At 40.2% G+C, this 19,422-nt stretch overlaps 1 protein-coding gene across 1 annotated transcript in view; it reads right to left on the bottom strand.

The window, feature by feature from the left end:
- CCSER1 (coiled-coil serine rich protein 1) overlaps nt 1–19,422 on the bottom strand; it is a 1,156,365-nt gene that overhangs the window by 929,533 nt on the left and 207,410 nt on the right. The window contains 5 exon segments of the mRNA XM_040327888.1: nt 6,239–6,426; nt 11,565–11,853; nt 11,855–12,435; nt 12,438–12,466; nt 12,468–12,848. Of these exon segments, the coding sequence (XP_040183822.1) occupies nt 6,239–6,426; nt 11,565–11,853; nt 11,855–12,435; nt 12,438–12,466; nt 12,468–12,832 (1,452 nt within the window). The 5' untranslated portion in view covers nt 12,833–12,848.

The raw sequence follows: 19,422 nt of genomic DNA, 5'->3' as shown, positions 1-19,422 counted from the left end.
GGCTCTCTGTTTAGAGGTATAAAAGTTGAAATGTCTGGCTAGAGAATGAAGGTTAATATGCTATGCAGTTGGGAAATACGCACAGCTGTGCCTCAAAATGTTTTCACACATGTAGGCCAATTTACTGTATGGACAGCTAATCTGAATCTTGGATTGGTTTGTTAATAAGCAATCAAATAAATAAATAAAATGCTTTATCTATAAATGCAGCAATGGCTGTCCAGGCACTTGTGCAAATCTGCTGTTGGGTCCTATCCCATGATATTGCCAAGTAACCTTTAACCCAAATAATTTACCCTAATTTGTATTTTTGCCCCAGCTGTGCTGCACAACCTCAATGACATGGGATATGATTTTACATGAATGCCAAATGGCAGCCTGTAGCAGCCCCATCTTCATTTACAGTGAGCAAAAGCTCAAAGTTGGCCACTACTACTGTAGTCCAAAGGATGTCAATAATGGCCTACGGCTATTTGGAGAGAAATTATAAATGCTACATTTCCATGAATAAGCACTGCAGTAAAACCTTGGTTTGAGAGTAACTTGGTTTGAGAGCGTTTTGCAAGACAAGCAAAATGTTTTAATAAATGTTACCTTGATATACAAGCAATGTCTTGATATAAGAGTAGTGTCATGTCACAACTGAGTATAAAAGAGAAGAGAGGAGCCTCTGAGTGTAGCAATATGGTTACATTTAATGAAGGTACAACATTTAGCAACTTATTGCTACACTTAGAAGTGCCTCTCCTCTTTTATACTCTGTAAAAAAAAGCTTTGATATACAAGTGCTTTGGATTACAAGCATGTTTCTGGAATGAATTAAGCCTCGTACACACGACCGAGGAACTCGACGGGCGAAACACATCGTTTTCCTCGACGAGTTCCTTGTTAGGCTGTCGAGGAACGCGACAAGGCAAGTTTCTCCATTCCCGTCGAGGAAAAAGTAGACATGCTCTCTTTTTGGCTCGACGGGATCCTCGACAGTTTCCTCGTCGAAAAATGTACACACGACCGGTTTACCCGGCAAAAAAAAATCCCAGCAAGTTTCTTGCTGGTTTTTGCCGAGAAACTCGGTCGTGTGTACTAGGCCTGATGCTCACAAACCAAAGTTTTACTGTACAAGGACGACTTCCCTGCTACAACCTGATTCATGACTTTGAGAATCCTCCCAGCCCTTAAGCTTCTTTTCAATTTGGCAAAACTATACAATGTGAAAAAAACATAATGTGGTTAAAGCTGTAAAAAAAGCTACAGCAAACACACATTTTTAAATACAAAAAAAAGGCAGTTTACCTGCCAATAGAATAATATTTCTGTCCAGCATGTCCTTATTTACATTGCCAAAAAACACTGCCAAGTTGGTGACCCAACTTTTTCATTAGAGTAATTGAGCTAGAAGTCCCCACCCTGTTATTAGATAATGAAGGAACAGTAGCAAACTGATGAGGCCATCCCTCTAATCACTTTGCTCTTTTCACCTCTCAGCGTGTTTGTCGTCAAATGCGCATGCAGAACACGTTATTGGTTTCTAGTGCAGTCCCTTACACTCTCTGGGCCAGATTCAGGTACATTTGCGGCGGTCTAACGTATCCCATTCACGTTACACCGGCGCAAGTTTTAAGCACAAGTGCTTGATTCACAAAGCACTTGCCTGTAAACTTGCGGCGGCGTAGCGAAAATGCGTCCGGCGCAAGCCCGCCTAATTCAAATGGGGCGTGTATCACTTAAATTAGGCGCGTACCCGCGCCGAACGTACTGCACATGCTCCGTTTTGAAATTTACCACCGTGCTTTGCGCGAAATGATGTCGCACCGACGTAATCTTTTGAACGGCGACGTGCGTTACGTCCATTCCTATTCACGGACGACTTACGCAAAAAAAAAAAAAATTCGACATGGGAACGACGGCCATACTTTAACATGGGCAGTCTAAATATAAGCCATGAAATAGCAGCCGTAACTAGCGACGACGTAAGAGAATGCAACGAACGCGCGTACCTTCGTGGATCGCCGTAAATAGCTAATTAGCATACTCAACGCGGCTCCCGACGCAAACTCCACCCAGCGGGCACCAAAGTATTACACCTACGATCCGAAGGCGTACGAAGCCGTATGCCTGTCGGATCGAAGCCTAAAGCTGTCGTATCTTGGTTTGAAAATTCAAACTAAAGATACGACGCGGCAAATTTGAAAATACGCCGGAGTATCAGTAGATACACCGGCGTATTTCTACTGTGAATCTGGCCCCCTGTCTCCACATTGCTGTACAGGGGATAACAGGAGGCTAATACCACATCATATTCTAGTATTTACACAAGCTGCATCTAAACTCTTTGGAATTAACTGGGTTTCTGCAGTAGTTTGCCATAAAATGTGATCTGATCCACATCTAAGTCACTACAATAGATAAACACGGTTAGATGATTTGTCTAATTGTCGACTGATGGACTGGTGGCAAGAAAAAGTATGTGAATACCTTGGAATTAACATTTTTTTTGCACGAATTTACCATAAAATGTGATCTGATCCCCATCTAAGTCACCACTATAGATAAACGCAGTTAGGTAATTTGTCTAACTGTCAACTGATGGACTGGTGGCAAGAAAAAGTATGTGAAAACCTTAGAATTATCTGGTTTTCTGCTCTAATTTGCCAAAATATGTGATCTGTTCCTCATCTAAGTCACAACAACAGACAAACACAGCGTGCTTAAGCTGATAACACACAAAAAAATCTAAATAATCATGTTTTTTTTAACACACCCATAAAACAATCACGGTGCTGAAGGAAATAGTATGTGAATGCATAGACTAATTATTTCAACAAAAGCTAACTGGAGACAGTCGTTTGCACACATGGAGTCCAGTGATTTTGGAGGTGAGATTTGGAGCTACTTTGATTGATAAAAGACACTCAAACAATTTAAGATTGCTATTCAAAAGAAACATCAGCTGATGTCAACCATGCCTCTCAAAAAAGGAGCTCTATGAAGACATGCAGTTAGCAGTGGTTAATCTGTATATGTCTGGAAAGGGATACAAAGCAATCTTAAAGTGGTTAGGCATCAGTACTTTAGGGTTAGGTCACCTCTATTGACTTTCTGGATTCTGCAGGACAGAGAGAGGAAGGCAATGGAATGGGCAGCTACAAAAGTAAGCATTATTTTACAAAACAGAGCTCTGCTTGTTCATATATTAAGGACACTGTAATGCATAGGAAGGTTTTTGGAAACAGTCAGTAAAAGTTAAAGAATAAGTCCATCCTAACGCTAAAATCGCTACATCTACAGACATCCACGATATAAGCCTAACCTATGCAGTCCTATAAAGAAGAAATCAGTATACATACCTTTTTATTGAAGCCGATCCAGTTCGGTCTGCAGCAGCGGAAGCTCTGGATAGGACACAACCAAAAATGGCTGTACTATTGAGTTACTATGGGGCTTTCGTTGTCAGCTGCCTCCTCTCCACCTGCCTCCACAGCTCAGCGTGGGATCGGGTCAGATCGGCTTCAAAAAAAGTATGTTTACGGATTTCTTCTTTACATGGATAGATAGGTTAGTCTTAGATTGTGGATATCTGTAGATGTAGAAATTTTAGTGTAAAGCATCATACACACTATCGGACTTCAAACAAACTTTTCCCGTGGATTTTTGTTTGAAGGGAGTTGACCGGGCACACCCATAGCATACACACGGCAGGACTTTTCTGCAAACTTTCCCAAAACTTTCCCAACATCACGTGGTTTTTCTGCTCTTTTCTGCTCTTTACCGCCACCCTTTGGTCAACTTCTGCTATTGTTGGTTTATTTTAACATTGGTTCTGGGCATGCGTGTTTGTACTTCGGACAAAAGTCTGATGGATTTCTGTAAACACAATAGGACTTTGCACGTAGGACTTTTGTTGCCGAAAAGTTTGTCCGTTTGCAGAGTGAACTTTTGTCTGATAAAAACCAAAAAAGTTTGTCCGATGGTGTGTACACGGTAGGATTTTTTGGAAAACTTGCTCATTTTTAAGTTTGTTGTCAAAAAGTCCTACCGTGTGTATGGGGTTTTAGTGTGCACTTATCCTTTAACTAACTTGAATTAATGTTTTAATTAGCACACAACTGCATTAACTTCTAGAAGCAGCAGATCAATTAAACAGCAGGGAACAAAGAAAAGGCAGTGCTGGGTATCAACATAGGTCACAAAAGCCATCGTAGGCCTTCCATCCAGTCACACACACATTGTGTGGTTAACAATCCGTAACACATATTCATTGTCATAAAAGGGTTCATAACACTACCTACCATTGCCATATAGCTGGCTTCTAAGTGTAGCTGCCACTTTACAGTTTGTACATTTTTGTTGGGGTAATATTGTAGTGTGTAACTCAATTTTGCCCACTCACGATTTGTATAACTAGAATCAAGCTGCTGTCAGATAAGGGTAACAATTTGCACTACTCCTCAAGGAGGTTTGCTCTATGTGCATTGACATAGAGTTGATGAAGTGTCAGCCTCAGTCTCTTTTCACCCCTTGCCTGGGGAAGGATAGACAAAATAGTTGCAGAAAGTACAACTTTGACCCAGAGAACGGAGGTTACATGTTAAAAAAAAAAATTGCATTATTCCGAATTTTATAAACAATCTCCCAAATAGAGATACATAAAGTCTCTTATTAAGCAATTTAGCATTGTTGTTTTTCTCAAACATATATAACGCTAGTAATACCATTGACCTCAATCATTTAGACATCAAAGCAGAGATGCCTAGCTGGTATATTAAGTCAGCAGACACACAATTTGCCAGTGGTAGTTTCATAAATCCATTTTTCAATTAATGTGAGACTCTACATGGCAAAAGAAGATTTCAGTTCAAATCCTTACAAAACATGTCCTGACCTAAAAGCAACTGCCATAAGTAAAACTCTCTTCTCCCGCAAGGCTTTGGTCTGATCTCTTATGAAAGCATTCACACCAGGCTGAGTTCAAGAGCCATGTAACTCTTCTATCCTTAATGACCTAGCTAGGGAGATAAGAAGGTGTGCTTTTCCAAACTAACCTTATGCTCTATCAGCCCCATTGTATCATGGCATCCCTGATGAAATTAACTCATAATGTGCCTTAAAAAGACAATTTAGCAAAGAGTTTATTAATTTCTGTTTTAGCTCACGAGGCAGGACATTATCCAAATATGCAGAACTAATGGGAACCAACAGCATGGTTTTAAATGTTTGTTTTATGCTAACATAACAAAACGAATTGTGGTGACAGGTTCCCATTACATCTGGGCCCCAAGTAGGTGGGTTGATCTTTGCTGAATGCATACATCCAAAAGGACCCTATATCCTAGATCAGGGATATGCAATTAGCGGACCTCCAGATGTTGTAAAACTACAAATCCCATCATGCCTCTGCCTTTAGGTCCGCTAATTGCATATCCCTGTCCTAGATCAACCATTGCCAGTTAAAGCAAAGATCCACCCAATTTTTTTTTTAAAGCCAGCAGCTACAAATACTGCAGCTGCTGACTTTTAAAAAATAGACACTTACCTGTCCAGCGCGCGCCCGCGATGTCGGCAGCCAAGGCCAAGCAATCGCTTGTCTCTCGGCTGCCCCCTCCTCTATGCTCAAAGAGGGAATCAGAAAGTCAAGCATTGCGGTTTCACTGCCCGGTACCCTACTGCGCATGTGCGAGTAGCGTGGCGCGCCCTTATTGGTCCCCGCTCTCTCCTGGGACCAGTGTGTTTCCCAGGAGACAGCAGGGGCGGAGAATGGCGTGACTCCCACTGGAGTCTATGCCCAGAAGTGGGTGCAAATATTTGCACCCCTTCCCCCTCAAAGGTTCCAAATGTGACACCGGAAGGGGGGGGGTTCCGTAAAGCAGAAGTTCCATTTTTGGGTGGAACTCCGCTTTAACATTGAATATATCAGAATATGTAAACAATCATTCCTTTTTTTTTCTAAAAGCAGCCTATTATGTACAAGGTGCACATAGGTTCTTGGAAGGTAAGTGAGGCTTCCAGTATGGATGAGGGATGGCTCAGATGGCTGAGGGATGGTTCATTCAAAGAAAGGGGACTACTTTTCCTTCAAAACAAAACATCCAAAAACAAACACTGATGAATATTTTACATAAAGTTTTAGCCACACTTGGATATTCATTAAGCTCAAGGTTTTCAAATGGATAATTACTGATCGGTAGATTTACTTACTGTATATAGTATAATGCAGAAGAAAATGTATATGTTCACTTACCATGCTATTCATTTTGGAAGAAGTTGAAATAGTTCTCTGCTTTCTAAAATGTGCCAGCTCTTCAGAATGCTGCTCCTTTGGTTTAAAAGCCATTCTGCTGCCTCCTGTAGTACCCTCTGAGGATGAACGCAAACGTCTCTCAGAATAGCGCCCGTCTCTATATGGGCTGAAACTATTGGCATAGTTAACTGCAATAAACACATAGACTAGTGTAAATGTTTATGTACTGGAAAATAAAATGAGTATTGTCTTATTAAGTAAACAGAAACCACATCTGGATTTATTACAGTGTATAATTGCAGTACTGTATGGTGGTTTTTAAAATAACACAATTACAATTTAGAAACGTGTTATTTGTACAATAAGGCTGCTTTAACATTTTGCTGTTCAGTACTTAATACCAATCCATATGAGCTACAGTGTATTCTTGTGTCGAACGTCTGGCTCCATCTATCTAGTATGCTGCATAAAAGTTTTCTGGTCACGTGATGTATAATGTCAACTTTTTTTGCCATCTGTGTTACATGGGGAAGTGTTCTCCTCATTTTTTGTCATACATGGAGATTCAACAGGAAGTGAGAGGTCATCTCTCCAAAATTTGTGGAGATCCCAATGTAGACAGTTTTCCCCAGAACAGGTGTCCCCATTGCAAGATTTCCCCTTTAGCCCTGTTTGTCTGAAAACTGTAAAATCTGGAATTGTCCCTGTGAAAATAGTAACCAACAGAAAAAGTAAATCTTGCCAGACAGAAGTAAACACCTGGCCTAACCAAAGTCAAACTTGCCTAAAGGTTATTAATTGAATCTATCATCTTGTTTGGTAAATTTACAAAACATTTTTGACATGTGATGCCATTAATCACCCTAAAAGACATCCGTTAACTGTCTTGGTATATCATCTCCTAAACTGAATATCAATTAATTCACCAGGTTTCTGTCTAATTAAGGCTGAAAACATGTTTGATATTTTAATTGGAGGCAATGCTGGGGTTTATGACAATTTTTAGCTTGCCACAGGGTAGATTCATTAGCAAGTACGGTAATATGAATGCAAAAATCTAATTAACATGGATACTTCTGCTCAAGTTGAAAGAGCTGTGAAGATGCTCAGACATAATAGTTTGGGAAGGACAGAACTTTGAGCCGTCTGTTCCATGTATATTTTAGTAGCCCTGTGTATTCCTCATTTACATAAAGGATTTATCACTTAGAAGAAAGCAAGTCTGTCATGTATTTCATTTTTAACTAACTTCAGATAAAAGTAGACCAAAGCTTGTACATGTTCAATTTTTATTAGGAGCTAAAAGTGAAGCAATTCCAAGCTACCTGGCATAAACGTATTATATTTTCTATAATCATCTACATTCTACACCATTTAAATACAACAAGCATGCTACCAACTGGAAAAGTGAAAACAAATATTACAAAATTAATAGATAAAAAATATATTTGCATAAACTGGCAATTCAATTTTAGAAATGTAATGTATTTATAGCAAAAATGCCAACATAGATCAACCTGTCCTTTAGCAGGACAGTCCTGAAAACTCTAAATGGATGGTGCTTAGAGCAGAACGTAAAGTATACCTATGTTTTGGATAGAGTGGAGAGGGTTTAGAATACCTGTCAGTTTTTATCGCTGTCTGTGCCCCCATTAGGGAGAGTCACCCTCTTTGTTTGTCCTGCTTTCCATTATTAATAAAAGTGAAAGTAAAAGAAAATCCCAATGTCATGATCCGTGTTGTAGCTTCGGTCACCTGCTGGTGGCACTATTACATCCAGCAACAAAGGGTGCAATTCTGGTGGCCACCAGCGGGTGTCTCCCAGTAGATGGACTCTTCATTAATCAAGCTGCACTTTATGTGAGCTGCTGGAAGTATATAAGCCTGCCCCTCACTGAGGTTCAGGGCTTTAGTCTCCTCTCTGCTAGCCTTGTTCCTGCCTGACCTGATCTGTTGCCTGAATATGTTCCTGATCCGCTTCCTGCCCTGTCCTGGACTCTGTTTCCTCTACCTTGTACCCAGTCCCTGAGTCTCGTCCCCTGATTCCAGCTTCCCCTTGCCACTGCTCCCTCCATCTGGCTGCCTGTTCCCCCTTGTCTCTCATCCCTGCTTTGATTATGTATATTTGCTCTTGTTTTTGTATATATTAGTTAGTCAGATTAGGTGTTTTGAGGGTTGCTGTGTTTTCTTGTATGCTTTGGGGTTTGTTGTTCTTTGGTTTGCACGTGTGCCTTTATCTTTAATATATATATATATTTCTCACCTACCTTGTGTGCCTGTTTCCTTAAGTGCAGCCCACTGATCTGTTTAAACCTGTGTTGGATGCCTGTGTTGGACATCCCTGACACCCAAGTTTTGGGTTTTCCCCAAAAAAGTAGTAGAAGGGAAATATCCTGATGGGGACACTAGTTGTGGTGACCTGTGGGACCCAAAGGGATTCCCTTAATTTGCAGGTATTTCCTCTCACTTTCTGTTTTGGCTATAGAACAGGAAGTGAAGAAAAATCTCCCCAATGGTACAAGGAGGGCAGAAATAAACCTTACAAGGGTTATAATCCTCCCTTACTCTATCCAAAATATTTGACCATCTTGACTGACTTGCTTGGAATGACGTAACTTTCATAAATGTACACATTAATTGATTCATCCCACTAACTAGACATGCCAAAAAAGGACACATACTGTAGCTGTGCATGTACAACTCAATGGTGCATTCCAGAGAGGTTTTTGAGCAGGCAGCTACAGTAGGAAGCTTTTTTGGGGGGAAAAAACTCAAAGGGGGTTATAAAATGTGCAAAATTTTATTTTCTGATAATTAAATTGTCTTTTGCAAGGTGAATGTAACATTCCCTAGCATTTGATCCTAAGGGCAAATAACTCAGGAACACTCATCCAGAAGAGTAAAGCAGCCTTTATCAACATTTTTAACATGGAAAAATCCTTGAAATAACTATTTGACTTCAGGGAACCCCTGATAATAATTAAACTATTTACAGCTGATCTTACATTATTGTAATAGTCCGTGGAAAGAATGCTTCTTACATTTGTGTTCATTGGGAAGAATGCCCCCTTAAAGATAGCTAAAAAGATCATTGGTGTCAGTGGTTACTTATATGAGAAGCAGAAATCTCTTATTGCTTATTGGGAACCCCTAGCAATCTCTGGAGGAACCTTGGGCGAGAAACCCTAGCCTAAAAAAATAGACTAAGAACATTCAATCTGAAAAGTATAGGGTCTTCTTCTTTCCCCAAGACTAATCCACCGGAGCAGCTACTCTTTGCCTCTCTGTCAGTCACATTCCGATGAATTCATAAACAATGCAGGAATATCCCTCTCCATTAACACCCTGGGGCCTCCAAGAGAAGAGGGATAAATTGAGAGTGCAGTGAACAAAGGATAAAGTAAAGCTGCTGTTTAATATTTCCCAGAGAAAAACTAGCATTTAACCACTACAGTGAGGGTACAGCCCCATTCCAAGGGTAATAAGTTTGGATTATTACCAAATATGAACATGGACAGGTTTGCTTGGGATGTGGGTGTGCTTAAGAAATTATGACTTTTTTCCCTGAGTTGATTCACCTATTCAGTTGATGATCCATTTATATTATAATCTGTATTGGCAATATAGATGTGTCAGGGCTAAGCTCAGCCCTTCCTTATCTGAGCTGGCCACTCAGCTGTCGATTAATTGCCAGCTCCTATCTCTCCACAGTGACTCACCTGTTGATGATTTCCTGCTCGTCAGTCCTGCTTACTTAAGCCATCCAGCCCAGATGATCTCTGCCTTCATCTGGTCAACATCACAGAGACTTTCTCGTGCATTCCCGTTAAAGACTTGCTTGGCTGACGTTCCTTCAGGCTCCAGATCCTGCTTGCTGTACCACTACACTGATTCCTGGCTTCCTGACTTTCTGGCTTGTCTGACTATCTGTTCTGGTTACCGAACTTTGGCTATGTTTTGACTATGTTTGTTGTATTTACTTTCATTGTTAAACAAGTGTGAGTTAACTGTACTTTTGTCTCTGTCTGATTCATGGTTTCTGAGAAGATGATAAAGGTCATTCTACCCGTTTTCTATTTTGGCCTTTTTTCATGTCATGTTTACCATATAATTATGCCATTCAGGTAGTATCAATTCTGTTAAATAGGAACATTTCATGATAGATGGATTTGTACTATGCATGTCAAATTCTGACCCTACCATTTGCATGTAATAGCAGAAATTCAGAAACTACAATATACTAGTCTTGATGAAACCTCTTCAAGGCTTCCAGAGATACCATTGTACTTGCCACAGTTGTAAATAGTGGTTAATTAGATTAGCTGTGGACTTTCTGTGAATTTTACCAAGTCTAGCCATTATCACTGCTTTTAATAACAAGGTGTTTGATCTCTAAGAATGGATACTTAATGGATATTTTCTGTACCTTTCGTGGGCTAAAGACATCTTTATTGGGCTGCAGGGAAGGTGTCAATGGCTGTTGATTTGCACCTTTGTCAACTCTGACTTAGTCGTATGGTTTCTATTTGCTGGTCTCTTTTCTTACTGCATTTCTATTAGTTCTACAAACCTACTGTTTTTGCTGCAGATGAGAAATTAGAAAGGCAGTGATGTAAAGCCAGCTAATAGAGAGGGAGACCTATCTGCAGATCAGACATGGGTAAAGGAGATATTACTGCATGTGGGTGAGTGAAGCTACTACTGCTAGTTCTGATTTGCTAAGCACCCCTTCCTTCTCCAGCCAGAAACAATAGCTATTAGCAGCTGATTATAGTGTTTTGCAGTTCCTAGGGTTCTTAAGGAGGGTGATGTGCAATACATTTGAGTTAAAGAAGGCACTACACTGTAAATGTAAGTAAACACAAGTTGTATGGAAAAAGAGGTAACTGAATGTGTGTGGATACATTTTTTATGCTAGTAAAATACCAGAGTTTCCCCCATTTTATCAGTGGTCATCAACCCTGTCCTTAGGGCCCACTAACAAACCAGGTTTGCATTATAACTAAAATACATCACAGGTGATATAATTTGCTGCTTGCAGTATTCTAGTCTGCATCTCCCCAAGGTAATACATAAAACCTGGCCTGTTAGTGGGCCCTGAGGACAGGGTTGATGATCACTGGTCTAGAGCACCAAATTTGGATGAACTGAATATCTAAGTAATGTTCTTTGTCTGTGATACCCAAGAATATTACTAATCTATAAAACCTTAGTTCCTACATAATATTAAGGAACAAAAAATATTATACATGAAGATATACAGTATTTGCTAATCTTCTATTTCCTATAAATACAGTCAAATATATACAAAAAGATATATAAATACCTCTTGCACGGCCATTGTGCATCTGTGAACACTGTGCCTCAGATGAAACTTGTGTTGCTGGCACAACTTGATGACTGCATGGAGTTGGCATCACTTCACATTGAGATACTGCTGGCTCAAATTTCTTTGGCAAACTAAAGTAATCTTTATTTTGAAACACTGGTTTATCTCTGTGTTTTTGCTCGGTACCATTTTCAAGATTAATATTATGACTTGTAGACAGTTCAGACATGGTATTAGTTCTTTAGAAGATGCACGGCATATACTGTAACCTAGATCTTTTAACATTCTGTATCAGCTTTCTGTTTCGTAAGGACCAAACCATCACATTCAGACATTTCTTCTACTACATGCAGTTCCTTATTAATTTCAGTAGGAACAGATGCTGGATTGGCAGAGGTTTGTGAGGTAGAAACAGGATTGCACATTTGCTGTCTTTCGGGTATTTTATTTCCACTGATTGGCAGGGAATCAGCTTCAGAAGCAGAGTCATCCATAAATATAAAGTCAGACGGTGTCTGTGGAGCGGTTGTGTGTTCAGCTGATATAAGAGGAGACAAGGAAATCTCTGTATATTCATTTACCTCTGTGGCACTATGTAGTACTGGTTTAGCAAATATAGAGTCTGTTTCTGGATGGGTAGGAGCTTCTGTGGGGCAGTCTGCATTTTGTGCTGGTGGTGGAGTTTGACATTGAGACCCACGCTTGGAAAACCTGTAATGGGAAGAAAATGATCTAGGGAGAAGCCTTCTTGAGGAATGTTTCGCAGTTTTTTTCTGATGATCATCTACAAATCCAGAGTCATCTTCCTCATTTCTACCTAAACAGTTTGTGAACACATTCTTATTACCTGAATGTTCCTTTCTCTTTCAAAGTCTTCCGTTACTGATCTAGTAATTTTTTCTACATGAACTAGGGATGCTTGTGGAGGTTCTTGCCTTTATTTTGGACTGCTCTTCCAATTCAAGGCTCTGCAAAGTGCTTTGGGTGCTCTGAGAAATCGGTGTTACCGGTACTTGGCTAGACTCATATTTATGGTCATTTTCTTTTCTGTGATGAAAGCTTAAAGATGGTGTGCGAAATATGCTTCTTCGTTTCCCAGTGCTACCTGAGCTGGAATTTGTACTTGAAGGGGAGGAAGTGTGTAGGCCACCAGTATTATTGGAGGAAGGTGAAGAAGGCAGAGAGTCCTGTTTCCGGATTGTGTTTCGTCTAAATATCGGCAACCTAGAAACGAGACTGGAGCGTCTTGTGCCTACGTCCCCCATCAGAACGAAATTTTGCCTGTCAAAATAGAAAAAAGTAGAAGTATTAAAATGTTATATTAGTGTAAGCAAGCTTTGTAACTGCTACCTATTTTACTAAAATGATGATTGATAAGGTTTACATAAAACACAACAAAAAACACCTTTGAATATACAGTAATCATATATTTAATAAGATGTATTAGTCATAAATTCTTTATAATAGTTAACACGTTAATATTGCACGCAAAACTTTGAGCTTCTTCATGAATTACCCAAGGCAAAAGCAGCAAGACATGCTAGTCATCCCAATGTGCTTCATATCTAGACCCAGATCTAGGAGGGTGCTAGGGTGGGCTGTGCCCCCCTAGGTTTTAAAGAGGGCATCCACTGAGGCACTCTGATGAGCACAATTGATGTAAAGAAGACTCTTATGGGTACAGTTGATGTAAGGAGCACTCTCATAGGGACATCTGATGCAAGGGTGACTCTGATGGGGATAAATAATGTAACGGTGGCTCTAATGGGAAAAGTTGAGGTAAAGGGGCACTCTGATGTGGATGGCTGATGTAAGGAGATACTCTGATCCAGCAGTTGATACAAGGCACTCTGATAGGGACAATTGATGTAAGGATGTTTGATCAACTTAATCTAATGACAGCCTAATGCATACTGGTATTCCCTGTACATTCCTGCACTACCACTGTACTACCTGTCAGACAGTATTTACAGGTTGTGACTTGTAATACAGAAATGAACAGGAAATACTGGTTCCCTTCATCTCTGTCACACTGTGCCATTATGCTCCCTGACTTTTATACTGCGTCCCCATATCAGATTAGGCTAGATCCGGCCCTGTTCATACCCATGCCCTGAAAGATATTTTGGTGCCATATCTTATTATTTTTTTAACTATTTTATGGTAGTTAGCAAAAATACACTACTTGTGTAGCAAACGCTTCATATACAATAGATCCAGATGTCAAAGTTATAGTCACTTTGCTTTTTTGGTGATAGACTTTACATACACAACCAAGCCCATATTCTCTATCTAACATACTGAGGATTTGGTTTCAGATTGGTATAATCGATCAAAGGCAATTCCATTATTTGGTGAAATAGTTTGGTGAAATAATTTGCAACGTACAATATCACCTAGCACTTTCCCTACACTGGTTCCAGCATCAGCTTCACTTCTGATTCTAATTATTATTTACAAAATAACACATCCCCATTCTTTATAATGACAACATTTCCTTAGAGCCAAACAGATGGCACTGTTGCTTAAGACCAATCAAACAGAATATTAAATACAAAAGGGTGCAGGAGGTATGCTTTGGACAGTATTATTAGTTTTATGATAAATGTAATAAACATATTTGTTTCTTTCTTCACAGGTTTTAACTATAGACTTCAAAGGTAGGCAATATTTTATTTACTATATCCTCCTTCTATTCAACCATCCTTGATATTATTTTCTTTCCTTCACCTGATTATACAGTATTTGTATCATAGGTGTGCGCAACCTATTTCATTAGGGCGTGCACCCCAAAGCTCAAACACACATACACACTACAAGGCAACTCACTAGGGTTGAATTACTAAGGCAAATCCACTCTGCACTTGAAAGTGCAGTCGCTGTAGATCTGAGGGATAGCTCTGAAATGAGGGGAAGCTCTGCTAATTTTATCATCCAATCATGTGCAAGCAAAAAATGCTGTTTTTAATTTTCCTTGCATGATACCTTCAGATCTACAGCAACTGCACTTCCAAGTGCACTTGTAGTGCAAAGTGGATTTGCCTTTAGTAAATAACCCCCATGTGTTCATTCAGAAGGTAAAGAGGCCTGTAAATTACATAATTTACTTGCCCCTTCTCCCACTCATCCTCAAACATCCCTCCCCTCTGGCGGGAAAGGAGGGAAGCGATCTAGGGGGAGGGGGAGCAAGAGCAGTAAGTGGAATCTGTGCAGAACAAAACAAATTCTCCTACACTCCAGTGTTTTGCCAGACACGGGTGGTGTAGTCCAGTCTTTGGTTTGAGGCAAGGTCTAGAGTCTTGCAGCCCTCCACAGAACAATGGGTGTTCATATAGCTAAAACGAAAAAGAAAAGGAGGGCGCACCGATCTAGTGCACTATCAACTATAAAAGTTTAATTAAGAATCAAATAAAAGCAAACAAGCTTTAGGTAAAGGCTTTTCAGATAGTCAAGCTGGATCACTTGACACCTGCAAGCAGGAACTGACGACAAGAGGATCGGACGGTACCCCAAACTGCTGGATGGCTCATGCGTTTCTGGGTCACGCCCCTTTCTTCAGAGCCTAGGCGGTCCGTGGTACCTCTTTCTTGTGTGTCCCCATATATATATATATATATATATATATATACACACACACACATGTACATCCATAGATTTAACCCAGGTGACTATCGATACAGGCTAAGCTCCACTCCTAGTGACAGACCTCCCACACTCTCATCCCAATAGAGGACCGCCAACCGGCAATTCACCAGTGGAATATGTGCTGCATTGGGTGATTAGGGTGTGCCTGGACACACCTGGCACACCCTGTGCGCATGCCTATGATTTGCATGGAGTACCTTAGGCATTGAAAACTAGGCTTTGTTAAAAAATGGTGCAAGTAGCAAAGCAGTAAGTACAAATCTCAGTACTCATAGGATACAAGCAGAATCAAATTTGCACTTGTAGTGTATTCTGCTTGTGTCCCTGCCTTGTAATTAACTGTAAACCAATATGAACCACCCATGAGAACTGTATTGTTTGGCATTATTTTCAATAGCTATTACCCCATTCTGCTACAGAACATCCACCACTCAAACTGTCAATTTGGAAAGTAACTAATTAATAAGTATAGCCTTGTTCCAACTAGGTGATTGAGACAATTGTTTACATCTTGAAGGTAAAGCCACACTTTAAGGTAAAAATATTAATCAATAAAATCTCAACTTCTATTTTTTTTTTTATCATTTAAAACAAATTGTGCATTGCTAGCATATGTTATTAATGTATAAATGTATCATATTAATAGAAGTTCATGTAAAATTATAATTTAAAGAGTCAAGTATATATCCTCAACATGCATGTTTTTCCGTGCTGAGAAGAAACATGGTCACAAATAACAACAAAGATAACTAAAATAATAAAAAAAAAACACACTATATATTGTACATGATGTGTATTTATGGAGCCATACACACTGGATGCATTGGCATATGTCATCAATAGGAACAGTTCAAACTGCTACATTTAGCTGATGAGTGCTGCCCTGGGTTGAAAATAAAATCAGGCCCTTCTTTTTTTTAGTGCAGCGTATGTAAACGCACCACAATGAACATAAAAACAAAAGTGAAAACGATGTGTTGAAGCTTCCTTAAAAAATATAGCTTACTGAAATAAAAATGAAAACAATAAAACAGCAAAAGGCATCACATGTTAAAATGCAATGTAACACAGCATGTCAATACATGTCTTTTAACCTGCGCTCAACATACCCTTTGTAGTGTGAACGAACCCTTATTTTTTCAGACATGGAAGCCTTTCCCAATTCTACAGCCTGTCAAGTCAATCAATATGTACAGTTGTATGAAAAAGTATTTACCCCCTTTCTGATTTTATTTTTTTTTTGCATTTTTGTCACAGTTAAATGACTGCAATCAAGCATTTGCGATAACTGGCAGTGAGTCTTTCAAATTGCTGTGGAGCAATTTTTGGCCCACTCTTCTTTGCAGAATTTTTTTAATTCGGCCACATTGGAGGGCTTTCCAGCATAAACGGCCAGTCTAAGGCCGCGTACACACGATCGGTCCATTCCGATGAGAATGGTCTGATGGACCGTTTTCATCGGTCCAAACCGATCTTGCGTGGGCCCCATCGGTTAGTTAACCTTCCGTCAAAAAAATAGGAACTTGCTTTAAAAAAAAAAACGATGGACGCCTAACCGATAGGTCGAAACCGATCGTTAGTATGCAAAAGCATCGGTTAAAAACCCCTGCATGCTCAGAATCAAGTCGACGCATGCTTGGAAGCATTGAACTTCGTTTTTTTCAGCACGTCGTTGTGTTTTACGTCCCTGCGTTGTAACACGATCGGTTAATTAACCGATGGTGTGTAGGCGCGACGGACCATCAGTCAGCTTCATTGGTTAATTGATGACAACGGTCCTTCGGACCAATCTCATTGGATGGACTGATCGTGTGTACGAGGCCTTAGGTTACAGCATCTCAATTGGATTTAAGTCCGGGTTTTGACTAGACCACGCTAAAACCTACATTTTGCTTCGTTTGAACCATTTGGAGGTGGACTTGCTGTTGTGTTTCAGATCATTGTCCTGTTGCATACCCAAGTGCACTTGAGCTTGAGGTCATGAGCTAATGTCCTGACATTCTCCTTTAGGATTTTCTGGTAGAGCTCAGAATTCATGGTTCCATCAATTATGGTAAGTTATCCAGGTCCTGAAACTGCAAAGCAGCCCCAGACCATCACGCTACCACCACCATGTCCAACTATTGGTATGATGTTCTTGTTATAAAATGCTGTATTAGTTTTATTCCTGATGTAACGGGACGCACACCTTCCAACAGTAACATTTTTGTCTCATCAATCCACAGAATATCTTCTACTAAAAGTCTTGGGGATAATCAAGATTTTTGGTAAATGAGTGAGATGTACCTTTGTGTTCTTTTTGGTCAGCAGTGGCTTTGGCCTTGGAACTCTCCCATGGATGCCATTCATTTTTCACAGTCTCTTTCTTATTGTTGAATAATGAACACTGGTCAACACTGAGGCAAGTGAGGCCTGCAGTTCTTTAGATGTTGTTCTGGGTTTATTTATGACCTCCTGGATGAGTCGTTGTCATGCTCCAGGAATAATTTTTGTAGGCTGGCCACTCCTGGGAGGGTTCACCACTGTTCCAAGTTATCTCCATTTGTGGATAATGGCTCTTTCCGTGGTTCACTGGAGTTCCAAAGTCTTAGAAATGGCTTTGGAACCCTTCCTAGACTGATAAATGTAAATTACTTTGTTTCTGATTTATACTTGATTTTTGTTTATATTGTGGCATGATGTGTGGCTTTTTGTGATCTATTAGCGTGCTTCACTTTGTCAGACACCTTCTATTTAGATGATTTCTTGATTTAACAGGTCTGACAGTAATCAGGCCTGGGGGTGGCAAGTAAAATTTAACTCAGCTCTCCAAAAAAAAAAAGTGGTTAATCACAGTTCATTCATGATTCAGCATGGGAGGGGGCAATTACTTTTTCACATTGGGCCAGGCAGTTTTGAACAGATTTGTTCCCTTAATAAATACAATAATAATTCATAATTTGGATTTACTTATCTTTGTGTAATATTAAAATTAGTTTGATGGTGTGAATCATTTAAGTGTGAGAAATATGCACATAAAAGAAAGGGGCAAATACTTTTTCACAGCACTGTATTTCTGAAACTACCATGTGACCCTACATACACTGTAAAATGGATCTCATAACACATGTGGACCCTGCAATGGCCATATGCAAAGTATAGAAAACCCTTGTACTTCATCATTTCTCAGTTTAATGTAGTCCTGTCAGTTGTGGTTGGTTGCTATAGATTACTGCACATTGCACCCCTTATGAAATAAGTTTGTCTAAAGTGATATTAAACCCAAAAACAAAAAAATATACATTGCAGCTTACCAATAATTAAAAGTGGTGGCGGCATTAATTTTTCTTTTTTTAGGCTTCTTTTACTTTATCTTTACCTGATGATCCAGCCAGCAACACACTAACTGTCTAAAGCTTGCCATAGATCGCAGCTCAATCCATGTGTGGCTGCCCCTGTTCAACAGAGTCTCAAACAAGAGTGTTGGAAAAAATTTCTTCATCAGCAGCTGCAGTCAATCATCACAGATGCTAATCAGTGTATTCAGCAGAGTCTCATTTTCAAAATACAATGTCCCAGTGTAGAGGATTCCTCCATTCACCTTGCTTGTTTGGATGGAGAAATACCTTAACTTTTTAAAACAAGTTATCTATGGTCAGCTAGGGTGTTTCCATTTTGGATAGAGGAACAACAGTGAGGCCTTGTACACACGACCGAACATGTCTGCTGAAACTGGTCCGCGGACCAGTTTCAGCAGACATGTTCGGTCGTGTGTACGGCCGACCGGACAGGTTTCCAGCGGACATTTGTCCAGCCGACCGTTTTCCAGCGGACAAATGTTTCTTAGCATGCTAAGAAACATGTCCGCTGGAAGCCTGTCCGTCGGATATGTTCGGTCGTCTGTACAGACTCACCGGACATGTCCGCTCGGCCGCCATCCCTCGCATGCGTCAAAGTGATTCGACGCATGCATGGAAGCATTGACCTTCCAGGGCCGCGCACATCGCCGCGTAATCGTTGCGGCGACGGCGCGGCCACGTCACTGCGTATCGTGTACGCGCGGATTTCTGTCTGATGGTGTGTACAACCATCAGACAGAAATCTCCGGGCGGACATGTCCGCTGAAAACGGTCCGGCGGACCGATTTCAGCGGACAGTCCGTCCGTGTGTATGAGGCCAAACACCTTCGGACAGCAGTATTGTCAATCTGGGGAGAGGGTATTGTTAGATG

Source organism: Rana temporaria, chromosome 1 (genome assembly GCF_905171775.1).
Source record: "Rana temporaria chromosome 1, aRanTem1.1, whole genome shotgun sequence".
Taxonomy (NCBI): domain Eukaryota; kingdom Metazoa; phylum Chordata; class Amphibia; order Anura; family Ranidae; genus Rana; species Rana temporaria.
The sequence above is the reverse complement of the archived record's forward strand: the minus strand, read 5'-3'. Positions and strand labels throughout refer to the sequence as shown.